General features: G+C 48.0%; 1 protein-coding gene across 1 annotated transcript in view; it reads right to left on the bottom strand.

Annotated features, from left to right (window-relative positions):
* MARCHF4 (membrane associated ring-CH-type finger 4) overlaps window positions 1-11,785 on the bottom strand; it is a gene marked incomplete at its 5' end in the record, with an annotated part of 104,857 nt that extends 93,072 nt beyond the window's left edge. Inside the window, one exon of the mRNA XM_080622174.1 lies at window positions 11,312-11,785. Within this exon, the coding sequence (XP_080478300.1) occupies window positions 11,312-11,785 (474 nt within the window). The remainder of the gene's footprint in view (window positions 1-11,311) is intronic.
* Between the last annotated feature and the right edge of the window lie 3,291 nt (window positions 11,786-15,076).

Below are 15,076 nucleotides of genomic sequence, written 5' to 3'. Positions count from 1 at the left end.
AAGTTGTCTTGTACATAGAGCTGGCTATCTAAAAGATCTGTAAGTCCATGGTAAAACGGATGGCTGACAGTCCTATTCTCCAACCACAATGGAAGTTCCCTACAAAGTTCTTCTACAGAGGAGACAAAACTTTCTCAGGAATCATTCAAGACTGAACTAACCTTTTCATTCATGGAGTTTACACAGTTGTCCCCAAGCACATCCTGGTTTCTCCATCACACGTAGAAAGAATAAAACAACATGTAAACCATATTTTTGCTTACCATTCCCCCATCTGTATTATCCCTTCCCTCACTCTCACCCAGGGAAGCAGGTTAAACCTTTGTAACTGTTGTGAGTGATGCCAACATTGTTCATGCTCCAAACAGAGGATGCTTGGACAAGAAGGTACATAGACCATAGGACAACCTGTGCAGAATAGAGTCAGATAGGATGAGTGGAACCACAGCTGATGTGTCAATTGACTTTGGCCAAGAAGAAGAAAGAAAAGAGAAAACCACCAAAGGATGCAAAGAAAATTATATGACAGAAGAAAAGATGTGTGAGGATTTCAAGATCCGGGCCCTGCCATTAGAACCAATCTGCCCACCAACATTTTGTCTTATCACTTTTCACAAAGGGGCATAGGGACAGCCTATTTATTATCTATATAGGTTTCCAGGTCTTGCTGTTATTTTCCTCACCAGAAGAAAGCCATCACTCATCATTCTCCACATCCAACAATGAAATCTGTTCTACTGTAACTAGTGATGAATCAGAAAAGGATAACAGGTCAGTTGTGGAAAGATGGCTTCCAAAGCTAAGGATGTCTTCAGCAACAAGCAATACATTTTAGGCAAGTAACCCTAATTAACAAAGGAAAAGGAGAAAGATAAAAAGGTAACAAGCTATTCTGTGAGTATTATTTGAGTCTGGTTTCCCATGGAAACCACATCATGTTGGGTTTCTTTTTTTGTCTAATGGGATACACATTCCTGTTAGAGCTGTTGCTCTTGCTGAAGGTCTGTCCTGCATAGACTTTACCTAGTGTGTTTTATGGCCAATGCTATAATCTCTCCCGCAATATGATGTTTTTAGCTTTCCTCTTTTTCATCCAGCCAGTTTTCATGGAACTTTCAGGAATTTAATTCCTTTCAGATCTGCATTCTCTGCCAAATCTAGCTGAAATGGGCCAGTAGGTTTAGAGAAGGGCTGATGAACATTAACATCTAACACCATCACCTGGCTTTATTCCTTTACCAATCAGCTAATAAAAGGGATGTGGTGGCCACAGGCATGGATCAATAACAACTATAGTCTATTTTGCTATCTTACTCCAGGCATAGGAGTGATGTGCAGACACACAGCATCACAGATTTTTGGAACAACCACGTTCCTAACTTCTGGACTAGTCTAACCTTGAATGGAAAAGTACCAATGTGAGCAAAAGGCTGACACAGAGGAGGCCCTCGCTGAGAACAAATTTTACTTGAAAGACAACCTGAATGCAATGCAGTTTTGTACGAACAGAGCCCTTCCAGGAGCAAGTGTTGCCTTTGTGGAAAAAACAGTGACTCTACAGATGCAAACAATGGAGCTACATGCTTTTGCATTGCTTGTTCTGTCACTAACTGACATCAGCTACTGTTAATCATAGCCTGAAATGTATATTTAGGAAACAGTGACACAAACACAGACAAGTTCCTTCATGAAGCCTTTTATATGGGGAAAAGTGAAAGAAAAGAAAAACTGCTCCTCAGGCTATCTAGTGGCACTGAAATAAATGGGTCAGGCATCAGAGTTTCAGCAGGCACAAAAGGTAAAAGCCCTGTCTCCTGGAGCAATTAAAAGTCAACGGGATTAGTGGCCCTCACTATTATTCATAGAAATCCCACTGTGTGCACAACATTACTGAAATACAGGGGTCAAGTCCCTGCTACTGGATGCCTACCCTTTTGCTGTTGAAGTTAATGGGAGCTTTGCCAATCAACTCTGTGGCAACAGAGTCTAAATCTAAAATAGATTACATCCTGGGCTCCATTCAGTTGATGGCTCAAGCAAAGGTTTTGCCAAAGCCAAAAATGTTCTTCCTGCACAGTACAGATTTGATCCTGGGACAGGTGAAATGGGACAGTTAGCTGTAGAGGTGTTAAAATTCAAAGACGGGAAAGCAGAGGGGTGGACTGAATGTCACACAAAGTATCTTCCTTTTCGACATAAATTACGACCTACTGACTGAAATCTAAGGGGCTGCATCCTGGCATCTCTCGTGTTCAGTTTTAGCAGGACTGGCTGCTTTCCAATGAATGATTCTTCTTTCAACACTAAGTAAATGAATCCTGTGGAAACATACCTATGAAAAGGACATGGATGAGAAGCCTGCAGCATCCTTATGTGATTCAACACATTTGAAAACAGTGTCCTGATGGTCTAGGCAGTTTGGACAGACCCCAGCAAACACCAGCATCCCCCTTCTTGAGTATCCCTGGCTTTGAACATGCTTGTGATGCTGGTTGCACAGTTGTTTCTTCTTCCGCTCAATCATTATCATGCTCAGGCCCTGAATTCCGTCACAGACTACCTCTTTTCCTCTTTGCCTCACTCCAGTAAAGAGATACCTGATTCTCCTCAATCTTACAATGTTGTAAATCAGAAATCAAGAATCCCAGAGACTTTATCCACTCCTCTGTGCTGCTGAGAGATCAGTCTGTAGAGTGGCAGTATTTCCTGGTTTAGTTCATGCCTTCTCTGCAGACACCACCAGGCAGGAAGCTAATGATGGCTTTTGCCTGTGTCTGTATTTGTAACAGCAACAGGGCTGAGATTCTCACTAGTTATTTCAAGCAACACATGCTAATGACCAACCATCTGATGGTACTAACCATTCAGTAATCCTACACAGGGACCCCAAGAACTATGTGTTAATCCAGACGGAGTAATTCAGCGTCACCTTAGCTCTAGAGAAGTCCTGAGCATAGCAGGTGTCTACATGCTGAGGACATTACATTTGCACAGGCATGAAGTCCAAACAGGTATTTTGAGAGTTGGGTCCTACTGGCCACGCACAAGGGCCTGGTGAGATCGGGCAATAGACGATAGTCCCAGGGCTCTCCTCTTCAGTGTTACCATCATCTCTAGATTGGCTTCAGACCTAAAGCATAAATTTTACTTTCAGAAGTGTTATCATTAATTGCAATTACTCTAGATACTCTTAGTAACCACATGGCTTTGCAATCCTTCATTAGACTTAAGTTTAGTTCTTTGTCATGCTAATGTCCATAGCCTCATTACATATCACATGGAAATGTATGTCCCAGTATCCAACATAAGTTGTCTTCCCTTCCAATTTTCTTGAAGGTTTTCATGTTTTTGTATTAATGAGCTGGTGTTCTTAAAGTCTGGAGGGGACTTTGATGGGAAGAATAGTCTATTTGCAAACATTTCCATTGAATGCCAAGCCAGGTCCAAACTAGCAGCCTGCAGACAAAACACTTCACAGTCTCACAGTCTCACAGTATCACAGTATGTTAGAGATTGGAAGGGACCTCAAAAGATCATCTAGTCCAATCCCCCTGCCAGAGCAGGAACACCTAGATAAGGTTACACAGGAATGTGTCCAGGCGGGTTTTGAATGTCTCCAGAGAAGGAGACTCCACAACCTCCCTGGGCAGCCTGTTCCAGTGTTCCGTCACCCTCACTGAGAAGAAGTTTCTTCTCAAGTTTAAGTGGAACCTCTTGTGTTCCAGTTTGTACCCATTACCCCTTGTCTTATCATTGTTAGCCATTGAGAAGAGCCTGGCTCCATCCTCATGACACTCCCCCTTTATATATTTATATACACTAATAAGGTCACCCCGCAGTCTCCTCTTCTCCAAACTATAGAGACCCAGCTCCCTCAGCCTTTCCTCATAAGGGAGATGCTCCACTCCCTTCATCATCTTAGTTGCCCTGCGCTGGACTCTCTCCAGCAGGTCCCTGTCCTTCTTGAACTGAGGGGCCCAGAACTGGACACAATATTCCAGATGCGGTCTCACCAGGGCAGAGCAGAGGGGAAGGAGGACCTCTCTCGACCTACTGACCACCCCCCTTCTAATACACCCCAGGATGCCATTGGCCTTCTTGGCCACAAGGGCACAGTGTTGGCTCATGGTCATCCTGCCATCCACTAGGACCCCCAGGTCCCTCTCCCCTACACTACTCTCTAACAGGTCGTTCCCCAACCTATATTGGAACCTGGGGTTGTTCCTGCCCAGATGCAGGACTCTACACTTTCCCTTGTTATATTTCATCAAGTTTCTCCCTGCCCAACTCTCCAGCCTGTCCAGGTCTCGCTGGATGGCAGCACAGCCTTCTGGCGTGTCAGCCACTCCTCTCAGCTTAGTGTCATCAGCAAACTTGCTGACAGTACACTCAATTCCCTCATCTAAATCGTTGATGAATATATTAAATAATACTGGTCCCAATACTGACCCTTGAGGCACTCCACTAGATACAGGCCTCCAACTGGACTCCGCCCCATAGACTACAACTCTCTGGCTTCTGTCCTTCAGCCAGTTCGCAGTCCACCTCACTACCTGATCATCCAGGCCACACTTCCTCAATTTAGCTATGAGGATGCTGTGGGAGACTGTGTCAAATGCTTTGCTGAAGTCAAGGTAGACCACATCCACCGCTCTGCCATCATCCATCCACCGTGGTATTTCCTCATAAAAGGCTAGGAGGTTGGTCAAGCATGACTTCCCCTTGGTAAAGCCATGTTGTCTGCCCCTCATAACCCTCTTATCCTTGACATGCCTTAAGATGGCATCAAGGATAAGGTGTTCCATCACTTTCCCAGGGATGGAGGTGAGGCTGACCGGTCTATAGTTACCCGGGTCCTCCTTCTTGCCCTTTTTGAAGACTGGAGTGACATTTGCTTTCCTCCAGTCCTCAGGCACCTCTCCTGTTTCCCAAGACTTGGTAAAGATGATGGAGAGTGGTCTAGCAATGACTTCCGCCAGTTCCCTCAGCACCCGCGGGTGCATCCCATCTGGACCCATGGATTTATGGATGTCCAGATTGCTCAACTGGTCCCTAACCCATTCCTCATGGACTAAGGCAAACCGCTCCAGTGACCTGACTTCATCTGAGGTCTCAGGGGTACAGGGCTCTTCAGGACTGCCTCCGGCAGAGTAGACAGAGACAAAGAAGGCATTCAATAACTCTGCCATCTCAGTATCTTCTGTCACCAGGGCACCCATCCCGTTCACCAGTGGGCCAACCTTGCCTCTGGTGTTAGTTTTATCAGCTATGTATTTGAAAAAGCTCTTTCTGTTGTCCTTGACCCCTCTGGCCAGATTTAATTCTAAGGAGGCCTTAGCCATCCTAGCTGCCTTCCTACATCCTCTAGCAGCAGCCTTATATTCCTCCCGAGTGGCCAGCCCCTCCTTCCATGACCTATAAACTCTCCTCTTCCACTTGAGCATACCCAGCAGTTCCTTATTTAGCCACGCAGGTCTCCTGGCCCTCTTCCTTGACTTCCTACGTGTCGGGATGCTCTGCTCTTGAGCTTGGAATAAGCAATTCTTGAATGTCAACCAACTATCTTGGGCCCCTTTACCTTCAAGCAGCCTTGCCCATGGGACTTCCCCTAGCAATTGTTTGAAAAGGCCAAAGTTTGCCCTGCTAAAGTCCAGGGTTGCAATTCTACTTGCTATTGTACTGGTCCTACCACACAAGATCCTGAATTCCACCATCTCGTGGTCGCTGCAACCAAGGCAGCCCTCAACCTTTACTGCTTCGACCAGACCCTCCTTGTTAGTGAGGATGAGATCCAGCAGCGCTCCTCTCCTGGTTGGCTGATCCACCATTTGGATGAGGAAGTTATCATCCATACACTGGAGGAACCTCCTGGACTGTGGCTGGGTTGCTGAGTAGTCCTTCCAGCAAACACCAGGGAAATTAAAATCCCCCACGACGACCACGTCCTGTGACTGTGAGGCCGCTCTCAGCTGCCTGTAGAAGGCCTCGTCAACTTCCTCACCCTGATCTGGTGGCCTGTAACAGACACCCACAACAGTATCGCCCCTGCCAGCCTGCCCCTTAATTCTCACCCACAGACTCTCAACTCGCTCATCCCCTGTTCCTGGACATAACTCAGTACATTGCAGCTGCTCTCGCACATAAAGAGCAACCCCACCACCCCGCCTGGCTGGCCTGTCTTTCCTGAAAAGGACATAGCCCTCCATGAGTATATTCCAGTCATGCGAGCTGTCCCACCACGTCTCTGTAATTGCCGCCAGATCATAATCTCCTGACTTAACACAGGTCTCCAACTCCTCCTGCTTATTTCCCATGCTGCACGCATTGGTGTACAGGCATTTCAAGGAGCGAGCTGAGCTCACCGATTTCACCCTAGGATTATAGGAGGCCTCCCATTCTTCATCAGTTCTAGAGTGCTGCCCCACTGGGGCAAGCCCAGTTACAACCCCATCCCCCTTCGAATCTAGTTTAAAGCTCTCCAAATGAGCCCCGCTAATTCATGCCCCAGCATCCTTTTGCCTCTGTGAGTTAAACCTTTCCCACGTGCCATTGTCCGGTCTGGAGCCTTATAAAACCAGCTGTTATCAAAGAACCCAAAGCCCTGCCTAAAGCACCAGTCTTGTAGCCAATTGTTTACGGACTGAATGTTCCCATTCAGTCCCACATCATCACCGGAAGATGGAAGAAGTGAGGAGAAGATCACTTGAGCCCCCGACTCTTTCACCATCCGCCCCAAGGCCCTGTAGTCTTTCTTCATCCCCCTCAGACTGCGGGAAGCAGCTTCCCCCCCACCTCTCTGGAAGACCAGCAGCGGGTAGTAGTCTGTCGGGTGCACCAGGCTGGGGAGCGCCCTGGTGATATCCCTGATCCGGGCTCCAGGCAGACTACACACTTCCCTATGATGAGGGTCAACTCTCTGTTGAACCCTCTGTTCCTCTCAGAAGAGAATCGCCTACAACAATGATTTTTCTTTCTTTCTTATCAGAGGCAGTCTTGAGGTGCGAAGTCGACCGCCTTTTCCTATGTGACCTTGTAGTCTGACCTTGCACCACATCCTCACTTACCTCTCCATCAAGATCCAGGGCCTCAAACCTATTACTGAGGGGCACCTGGGGAAGCAGGGCAGGAAGGGAGGAAGGTTACCCACGGTTCCGAACTGGAACTCACTTCCAGCCCTCATCGTCTTTTTGGTCCCTTACCTCTGCGCGACAGCTACAGAGCAGGGGCTGTCTCGGATCATCCCCCTCTGTCTGAGAGGGCAGGGGGTCCATCCCCTTTTGGGAGGTATCTCCCTGGAACCGTTCCTGCTGACATGCTAGGGAGTTACTCCACCAGTCCATCTCCCTGTCACACTCCCTGATGGTCCTCAGCGTCTCGACCTCCTCCTTAAGTTCTGCCACCAATCTAAGCAGATCTTCTACCTGCTCACACCTCACACAGGTGGAATGTTGGCCTCCCTCCCTCGGCAGCAGCAGGCTCTGGCACTCCCTGCAGCCAGAGACCTGAACAGCCATGGTTTGGGGCAGGGTCTCTGTCTGAGTTGCTACAGTCTCCTTACTGCAAGCTCTCCTTCTGGAGGCGACCATATTGGTCTGTTCTCTCTGAACCTCCTTAGCCAATCAGTCCTACCTGCACTGACTTTTCAAATCTCCATCTTTACAGCATTTTTTCCCAGAACAGAGAAATAGAGGAACACAGACAGAAACTGACAGGTAAGAAAAGATGTGCACACCCTCTAACTGACAACCTAACAAGCAGTCCTTGAGACACACTGATTTCCAAATGAACTCAGTTTCATTTAAGAATGCTTTTCTATTTAATTTCTGCACAGCTAGTACCATCTTTAAGATCCTAAACTCCATAGTACTGCTAACGCCCTGTGACACAGGCAAACAGTTTATCCACTGATGTGAAGAGGCTTTTCACCCATGTCTTTTCCTGCTACTCTCCATGACTTGCTTTCAACCTGGAACCATACCAAATACCGTGAAACACTTGTGAGAGCAGAGCTCGCCTGAGTTTCTTTCTCCTGCAGAACACTGTCAGAGATCCAGGAATGCAGACAAAATTCTGCAAACACTGAGCATTTACTAAAACAGAAGCAAATACTCCAGCATCTATCTTTCTCATTTCCTCTTCAGAGCTTTGCCATTCAATCCAGGATCTCAGAATTAGCTGACACAATGGTGCAGGATGTTCAAGCAAAACCTTTGAAAATGCCAAAAAAGCCCCTGAAAGGCAATGCCATTACCAACAGCAGAGTTCAGCCCATCAGCTTTCTTGATGTTAAACTCTCATTTTCAATAAAAGCAGCTGCCTTTTTTAACTGCCAGACCTGAGCAAGGCTTGCTTTTCATGCCCTCAAACCAGGAGCCCAAATGCTGTGATCACCTGGTCATCAGACCCATTCTTTCTCATCTGGATCCCTGGCTTCTCTTGAGTAACATGCAAGTATCAGAAGAGTTTCACAATAATGAGCTTTACTCCTTCCTACAGTCCTCAGCACATTTTTATATGAATCAGCTTACCCAGAAGAGCCACAAACAAACATGAGGAGCTTAAGATATAAGCAATTCAGTAGCCTGAAGTATCATGCATGTTGGGCAATCATAAATTTAAAGTGAAAATCCCTGCCGATTTTGTTTTGCATTAGATATTAAATAAAACCTGCTTGCAAAGCCAGATTAGTAAGAAACCTCTTTGGCTGTTGTATTTTTATTATTTTCTTTTTAAATCAAAACAGGATTAAAACATCTTTTGGAAGCTCACTGTCATTTTATCTGGGTAAATAAGCTTAAAGTGCCTAACAGTCAATTCATAATGAAGGCTTTTGTTCTTCATACTGTGATGCAGCCTCACAAATTTGCCCACAGCTGCATCAGTTTCAGATGTTTTTGACAGGTAAATAAAACACTGTTTATATCTGTCATTGTTATTAATCTGCAGAGTAAAGAACTAGCAATTATATTTTCTTTCCAAGTGGATAAATTCTTATGATGATCTTGGCAGGGGTGGAATATGTGCATCTATGACTTTTATAGTTGTGAGGGTCCAAACCATGAAGAGTCTTTGCTCAGCTGTTGAGTTGGAAAATGAACGGGAAATAAAGGCTAAACCAGTAATAACCATCATAGTAAAAGGGAGCAAGGAATTTGGGATTTAGCCCTGTTGGAGTTTTATTGATGTAAGGGCCAAAGAAACCAAACTGCAGGTTTTGACATCAGCTGAACTGATGCAGCTCTCAGTTACTCTGAGCCATACTTCTAGGAAGCTGTGTCAGGACCTAGATATGCTTTAAAATCCCACAATTTGGGCCTCCATGAGGAGTTGTGCCTCCATAACGACTTGAACTTCCCAGCTGCTGCAGGGAAAAGGGTTTCAGATTCTCCTCAAGCCATGCTGGTGAAGAAAAAATTATTTATGGAACAAGGTGCTGCTCAAGGACAAGTGGCAGAATCCAGCTGTCAATGTCTTATTATACTGGTCAGAAACTGTGAGAAGCAAAAAAGAGAAATCCTGGTGAAACGCAATTAGATGCCAGTCACGTCTGCTCAGCTTCTCACTCAGGTAGGCTGGCAGATGGTCAGCAAATAGTCTCACTTTTACAATGCAACCTACACAGGTTTTCAGTGTGAGAATTAGCATCCAATTATTTTCAAGCACTAATGTTCTCCAAGGAAGCAAGTTACCTCTATTTTAATTCTGCTTAGACACTATTTGCTCAGACATGTAAGCCAATCTTGAAGGCACTATGTCTCGTGTACACAGGCAGAATGGCAAGCCAACAAAGAGTACTAGAAATGTGGAATAATGCAAATTCCTATGGAGTAAGTCGCATGGCTTCCAACTTTTAGAAGAGATGGGAAGGAGACACTCAAGTGAGGAAGGCATACAGCATCTTCAAAAAAGAACTCTTTCCCCTCCCCATCTGAAAGCCTATGGTGAAAACCACGTCTCACAGCTATCAGTCAGCTGCATAAACCATTAGAGAAGGCTACAGTTCATTGAACACTGAGCTATGATCTATGGAATCCTTGGTATGACATATCCAGCAGGGCTGTGGATATTCTGATGAGCTGGTGGCAGGCCCCACTTCTCCCAAAGAAGAATGGAAGCCCATTCCCCACCTCCCAGCCCCGATCACCAGCATCCTCAGATCAACACAAGGGAAGGCACAACCACTGCATTATAGATGTGACCAGCCTTGGGACAGGCAGGATGTGTGCTAGAGCGTGGCCACTCTCAGATTAGCACTGGCTTTCTTTCATAGACCACACAGGTCTATGAAGGGGAAAGAAGACATGGGGCAAAACCTGTTTTGCTCAAGATTTCAATGTATTGCCTTACATGCCAGGATCTGTGCCTAAAATGGAAATGGGTATCAGTCAAGTCAAACCTCTCAACACCTTCTCATGCAAGGATCCCTTATCACAGGTAACAAGGCTATCCTGAGAAATAAAGCTTATCGCATATTCGGCCTTGATCTCACAAGCAGAGGTCTGCAGCCTTCCTTGCCACCTGCAGCTATGTCACGTTGGGTACAAATATTGCTGTGTATACCACTGTAAGGAAGTTGCCAGACTGAAAATACATGAACTGTTTTGAATTGTCATAAGCAGGGAGAATGACACCCCAGGGTAGCACCTTAGTTCTAGTGAGGTTGCATTTGGTTCATTCTCCTGTGTGGTGGAGGGAAACTTCACTAACCTAACCTCAGTTTGTACCAAAAAGCATCTCAAGGCTGCAGCTTCAGCAGATCCAAATGCAACCAGCAGCCTTCTTTCTCCAGCTAGTGCAACTGGGAGCACAGGAGCAGAGGTAAACCTGCAGAGCTTCTACTAGCCATCCCCTGGGAACCACTGATGAAGTGGGGCTGCCTCCTGCCACGTGTTTATACCGACTGAAGTTGTATTTTTAAAAGCGAACAGCACATTAAATACATCTTTTGCATCACTTCTGCATTCATTGCAACTGGGTACCCCGGAGCTGACAAAAAGCCCCCTAGACAACATACACATGCCCCATAAAGGAGTCCACGAGTCCTGTCCATGCCAGGGCTGCAGGGCTCTGAGGCCAGGCATGGGTGCCTGGGGCAAGGCTGCCGGGCAGCAGAGAGGGATGGAGCCAGCCTCCACCCCACATTTCCCTGGGAAACACTACCAAGGCACAAAATCCTGCAGCCCAGGCCCTGGGCAGAGGCCAAGATGCCCTCTGGGTTTTGAGGTCCTGTTCCCTGCGAGCAGCAGGCCCCGGTTCCCGCAGGCCAGAGCATCGCTGCTCCTCCGTTATCCCCCGCCCCCAGCGGGCTCACCTGCTCGGGCCCCTGGAAGCAGATCCTGCAGAGCGGGGTGCGGATGCCGCTGTCGACGCTGCTGCCCAGCGAGTAGCGGTCCTCGGCCTTGCTCTTGCCGAAGTCATCCGAGGAGGTGCTGCTGGGCAAGGAGGCGGGCGGCTCCCCGGCGGGGCTGCCCCACTCCTCGGCGGCCGGGCTGCCCGCTCCGCCGCCGCCGCCGCCCGCCGCCCGCCAGCCGAGCCCGCGCCCCACGAGCGGTGCGGCCCCCGCCGGGCCGCCCGCCGCCGCCTCTGCGCCGCCGAGCATGGGGAGCGGCGGCGGCGGGGAGGGCGGCGGCGGCGCGGGGGGTCTCCGCAGCAGGAAGACCTTCAGGTCATTGAAGAGCATGCGGCAGCGGCACTTGAGGAGGCCTTGGTTTCGCAACATCTGTCTCGGACGGAGGAGCCCGCAGCAGCAGTAACAGAAAATGACCGCGCCGGGTGGTATTAACATGTGCCTTTCCTTGGCAGGCGGGGACGGGGCGGGAAAGAACAAGGCAGGAGCCGGGCGCCCCGCGGCCGGGGGGGCTCCGCTGCGGCCTCAGTGCCGGCGGGGGGAGCGCTGGCCAGCGGGGAAACGACACAAGCAGGGGCCGAGGACGAGGGGTGAATGCCCCGGCAGCCCGCGGTAGTCCGGCGAGGATGACAATTACAAAAATCCCCCAAAATAAACAAAATATTCCAAACCACCAGCCCCCCCCCTCCCCGGCTCTGCGTTCCGGAGGGATCCTTTCCCCCTTCCACAAGTTTGTTTAGAAATCAGTAGGAGGAGGAAATGAATCTCCCACGCCCGCGGGTCCGCGGCGCGGGCGGCGGGCTCGGGAGAAAGCCCCCGATCAGCTCTTCCCAACTCCTAAGCCTGTAAAAAAGAAGGGTCCACGTCTTCTCCGGTGGGTGTGGGGAGGAGGAAGAATATGGTTCTCTAGACAGTATTTGGCATCTCAAGTAATTTTTCCTTTTCTTCTATTTTATATATATATCTTTTTCTTTTTTTCTTTTCAATTAAAAAATAAAACCCGATCACACGAGACCCGGTGTGCACCCAGACAAAATAGCAGCCGGTCTGGCTATCAAAATGCAAAATTGGTAGCTGTTGTTATTATCAAAATTGCCTCTTAGAGAAAAAAAAAAAAAAAAAAGACCTTCACATTGTTTATGGGAAAACACCCTACGTTTCCAACACTGTACTCCCAGGTGGCTTCAGATTTTACCGTTGCCTTTAAAAGATCTCATTGCAAATATTAAAAGTCCTGAAAGAAATAATTAGCATTCAATGAGCTTAATCCCAGACGTACTGAGATAAATATATTTATATATATAATATATATAATATATCATATATATTTTATATATATTTATATATTCTGACCTTCTCTATTCCAGCAGCTGTACGGACCACACAAAAAAAAAAAAAAAAAATCAGAGCAAAATTGGTGAGGGAAGGCGGCTGTATTATTCCCTAAGGTGTTACCATCCTGGACCAAAAAAAAAATCCCGTCGAAATCGGATCTATTCTTCGCATGTAATTGACCGGGGAAACGTGGATCTTACATGGTCACGTTTCCTTTCCTCCCTTCACAAAACAGGAACGTCATCAAACGCATTGGCAGCTTGTACAGACCATTGTGGATGGCAAGGCGGCCAGGGCTCTATCAGCAACTGCAGGGACCTCCTTTTGATGCATTGGACGAGGCTCCTTCTTTCTCTCCACCACCGTCCCCACCTTCATTTTCCTCCCCTTCTGTCCTCCTCCTCCTCTGACTGTTGTTCTCTCTCACAGGCATTGACATTCAACCATTTCAAGTCTGTCGCACTCTCGTTGTCGGGGGGGAAAAATCAGAGCAGATAATTCTCTTCTTCCTCCTAAAAGGCTCGGATGGAGCACAATGCGCCAGACACACAGGGCAGCATGGCTTATTTTTCGTGCGGCTCCCACCGCTTTGGCAACACCGAGCTGGTGTGTGCGTGTGTGCCTTTCTCCCTCAGCAGCAGCCTCCTCTCCGCTCTCCCATCCGGCTTGCCGTGATGATGTTGCTGTTGCTATCTCACTCGGATGCAATGGGGAAGGCAGATTGTTTGCAGTGCAAGCGGGGATTTGCAGGAAGGGAGGGGTGTAACGTGGCTGCGCTCTCCTCCCTCCCCCGGCCTTAAGGAAAAAAATACAAAAAGGGGGAGAGGGGGAAGCAGCAAAAAGGCGGAGTGAAAGGGGGAGAATCAAAGGGAGAAATGGGTCCCTTCCCAACCTTTGATGCTCCGGGCTGCCGGCAAGAGCCCACGCCGGCGAGGAAGGGAGGAGGGGCGAGGAAGGGGCTGGGCGGCCGTTGCGGCTTCAGCACCACGGACCGCGGACAGCTCCACCGGGCGGGGCGCGGCGCCTCCGCGCTGCGCAGCCCCGGCCCCGCTGCCCCCCGCCGCCGGGGAGCCCCGCAGCCGGCCCTACCGAGTGCGGCTGCTGCAGGAGCGGCCCCGCCGCCTCAGAGGATACGGAAGGCAACGAAACCTCTGCGCTCTGGCGCGTTTTCAGACTGTTTTTCACCTCCCACCGGCTGTTGCAGGGACCTACGAGACAAGGAAACTTTCAGGGGCAGGTGGCAGCGACCGACTATTCGGCGATTTCTCGGGTAGTGGTGGCTGCTTTAGATTCTCAACAGGAAGCCTAAATCCCACTAACAAACTTTCCCCTAGCAGATTAATTAGTTGCAGAGGATTCCATGGTTTAATAGCCATGATAATTTTTTTTTTCATTTCACTCCAGCAGCGTTAGCTTGCTGATGGACTTGTTTTGTCTCAGAAGCATATATTTCAGTAGAAATACGGGTTCCTTGTAGCCCAGTGAAGGCCAGATATGCCTGAACACTATCTCTTAATTAGAGATTTGCAGAAAGAAACCAGTGGCTGCTAAAGGGGACAGGTTTTACTCTCTTCAGCCTATTTGATTAATCTTAAGTAGCAGCTGCTACTTAAGCCCATTAGCTTCTCTCTGCAAACATCAGCAAAGGTGGGTTTCTCCACATTGTCCTGCTCTGTGTGGCCATGCAGCCCCATCCAGCCTCCGAATGCATGGGGAAAGTCAGCTCTCCACTGGGGCTTTGCCTTTGCCATCCCAGCTGGAAGAGCTAACAAAGGTGCTGGTTTGATGTGGACCAAAATTATCAATGATACAGGTGATCCAAAGACTCCTAGCCTATGCAATCTGGCCAATGTCAGTGCAATGTTTCGACTCAGGTACAAGAGAACACCCACCAGATTTAATGACATAGAGCTGGGCCTGGGTCTGACATCATGTCAACACCATTGAAATTTCAGGGTCCTCAATTTGGTTTCACCATAGGGTTTCCTCATACTCCTGTTGCAGCAGGATAGAACATGTACCAATGCCCAGGCTGAGTTCTTTCTCTAGTTAGTCCTGTGTATGAGGTCTTCATTGGCAGTGATCAAGGAGCTACAACTTATAGACAATCTGATGTCACTCAAAAATTGTGCTGGGGCCTAGAAAACCATTTGAAATTGTCTTTGAATAAGACGTGACATGCATAAACCACTGTGCCATGATCAGCAGAGGAATCTATGTTGTTACCTAATTAAAAAGGGAGCAAAACTGATTATTTGCTACAGGAAAATTAAACCAGCACATGCAATTAATTTCCAGCAAATAAATTACACATTGTGATGCACTAAAGCTAAACTATTCATCGCTGCAGCCTGCCATTTCTTAGAAGAGCTGGGCATATTTGCCAATGTGGCT

The sequence above is a fragment of the Psittacula echo genome (genome assembly GCF_963264785.1).
Source record: "Psittacula echo genome assembly, chromosome: 6".
Lineage (NCBI taxonomy): Eukaryota > Metazoa > Chordata > Aves > Psittaciformes > Psittacidae > Psittacula > Psittacula echo.
Note: the sequence above shows the minus strand (reverse complement) of the source record. Positions and strands in the feature narration are given on the sequence as shown.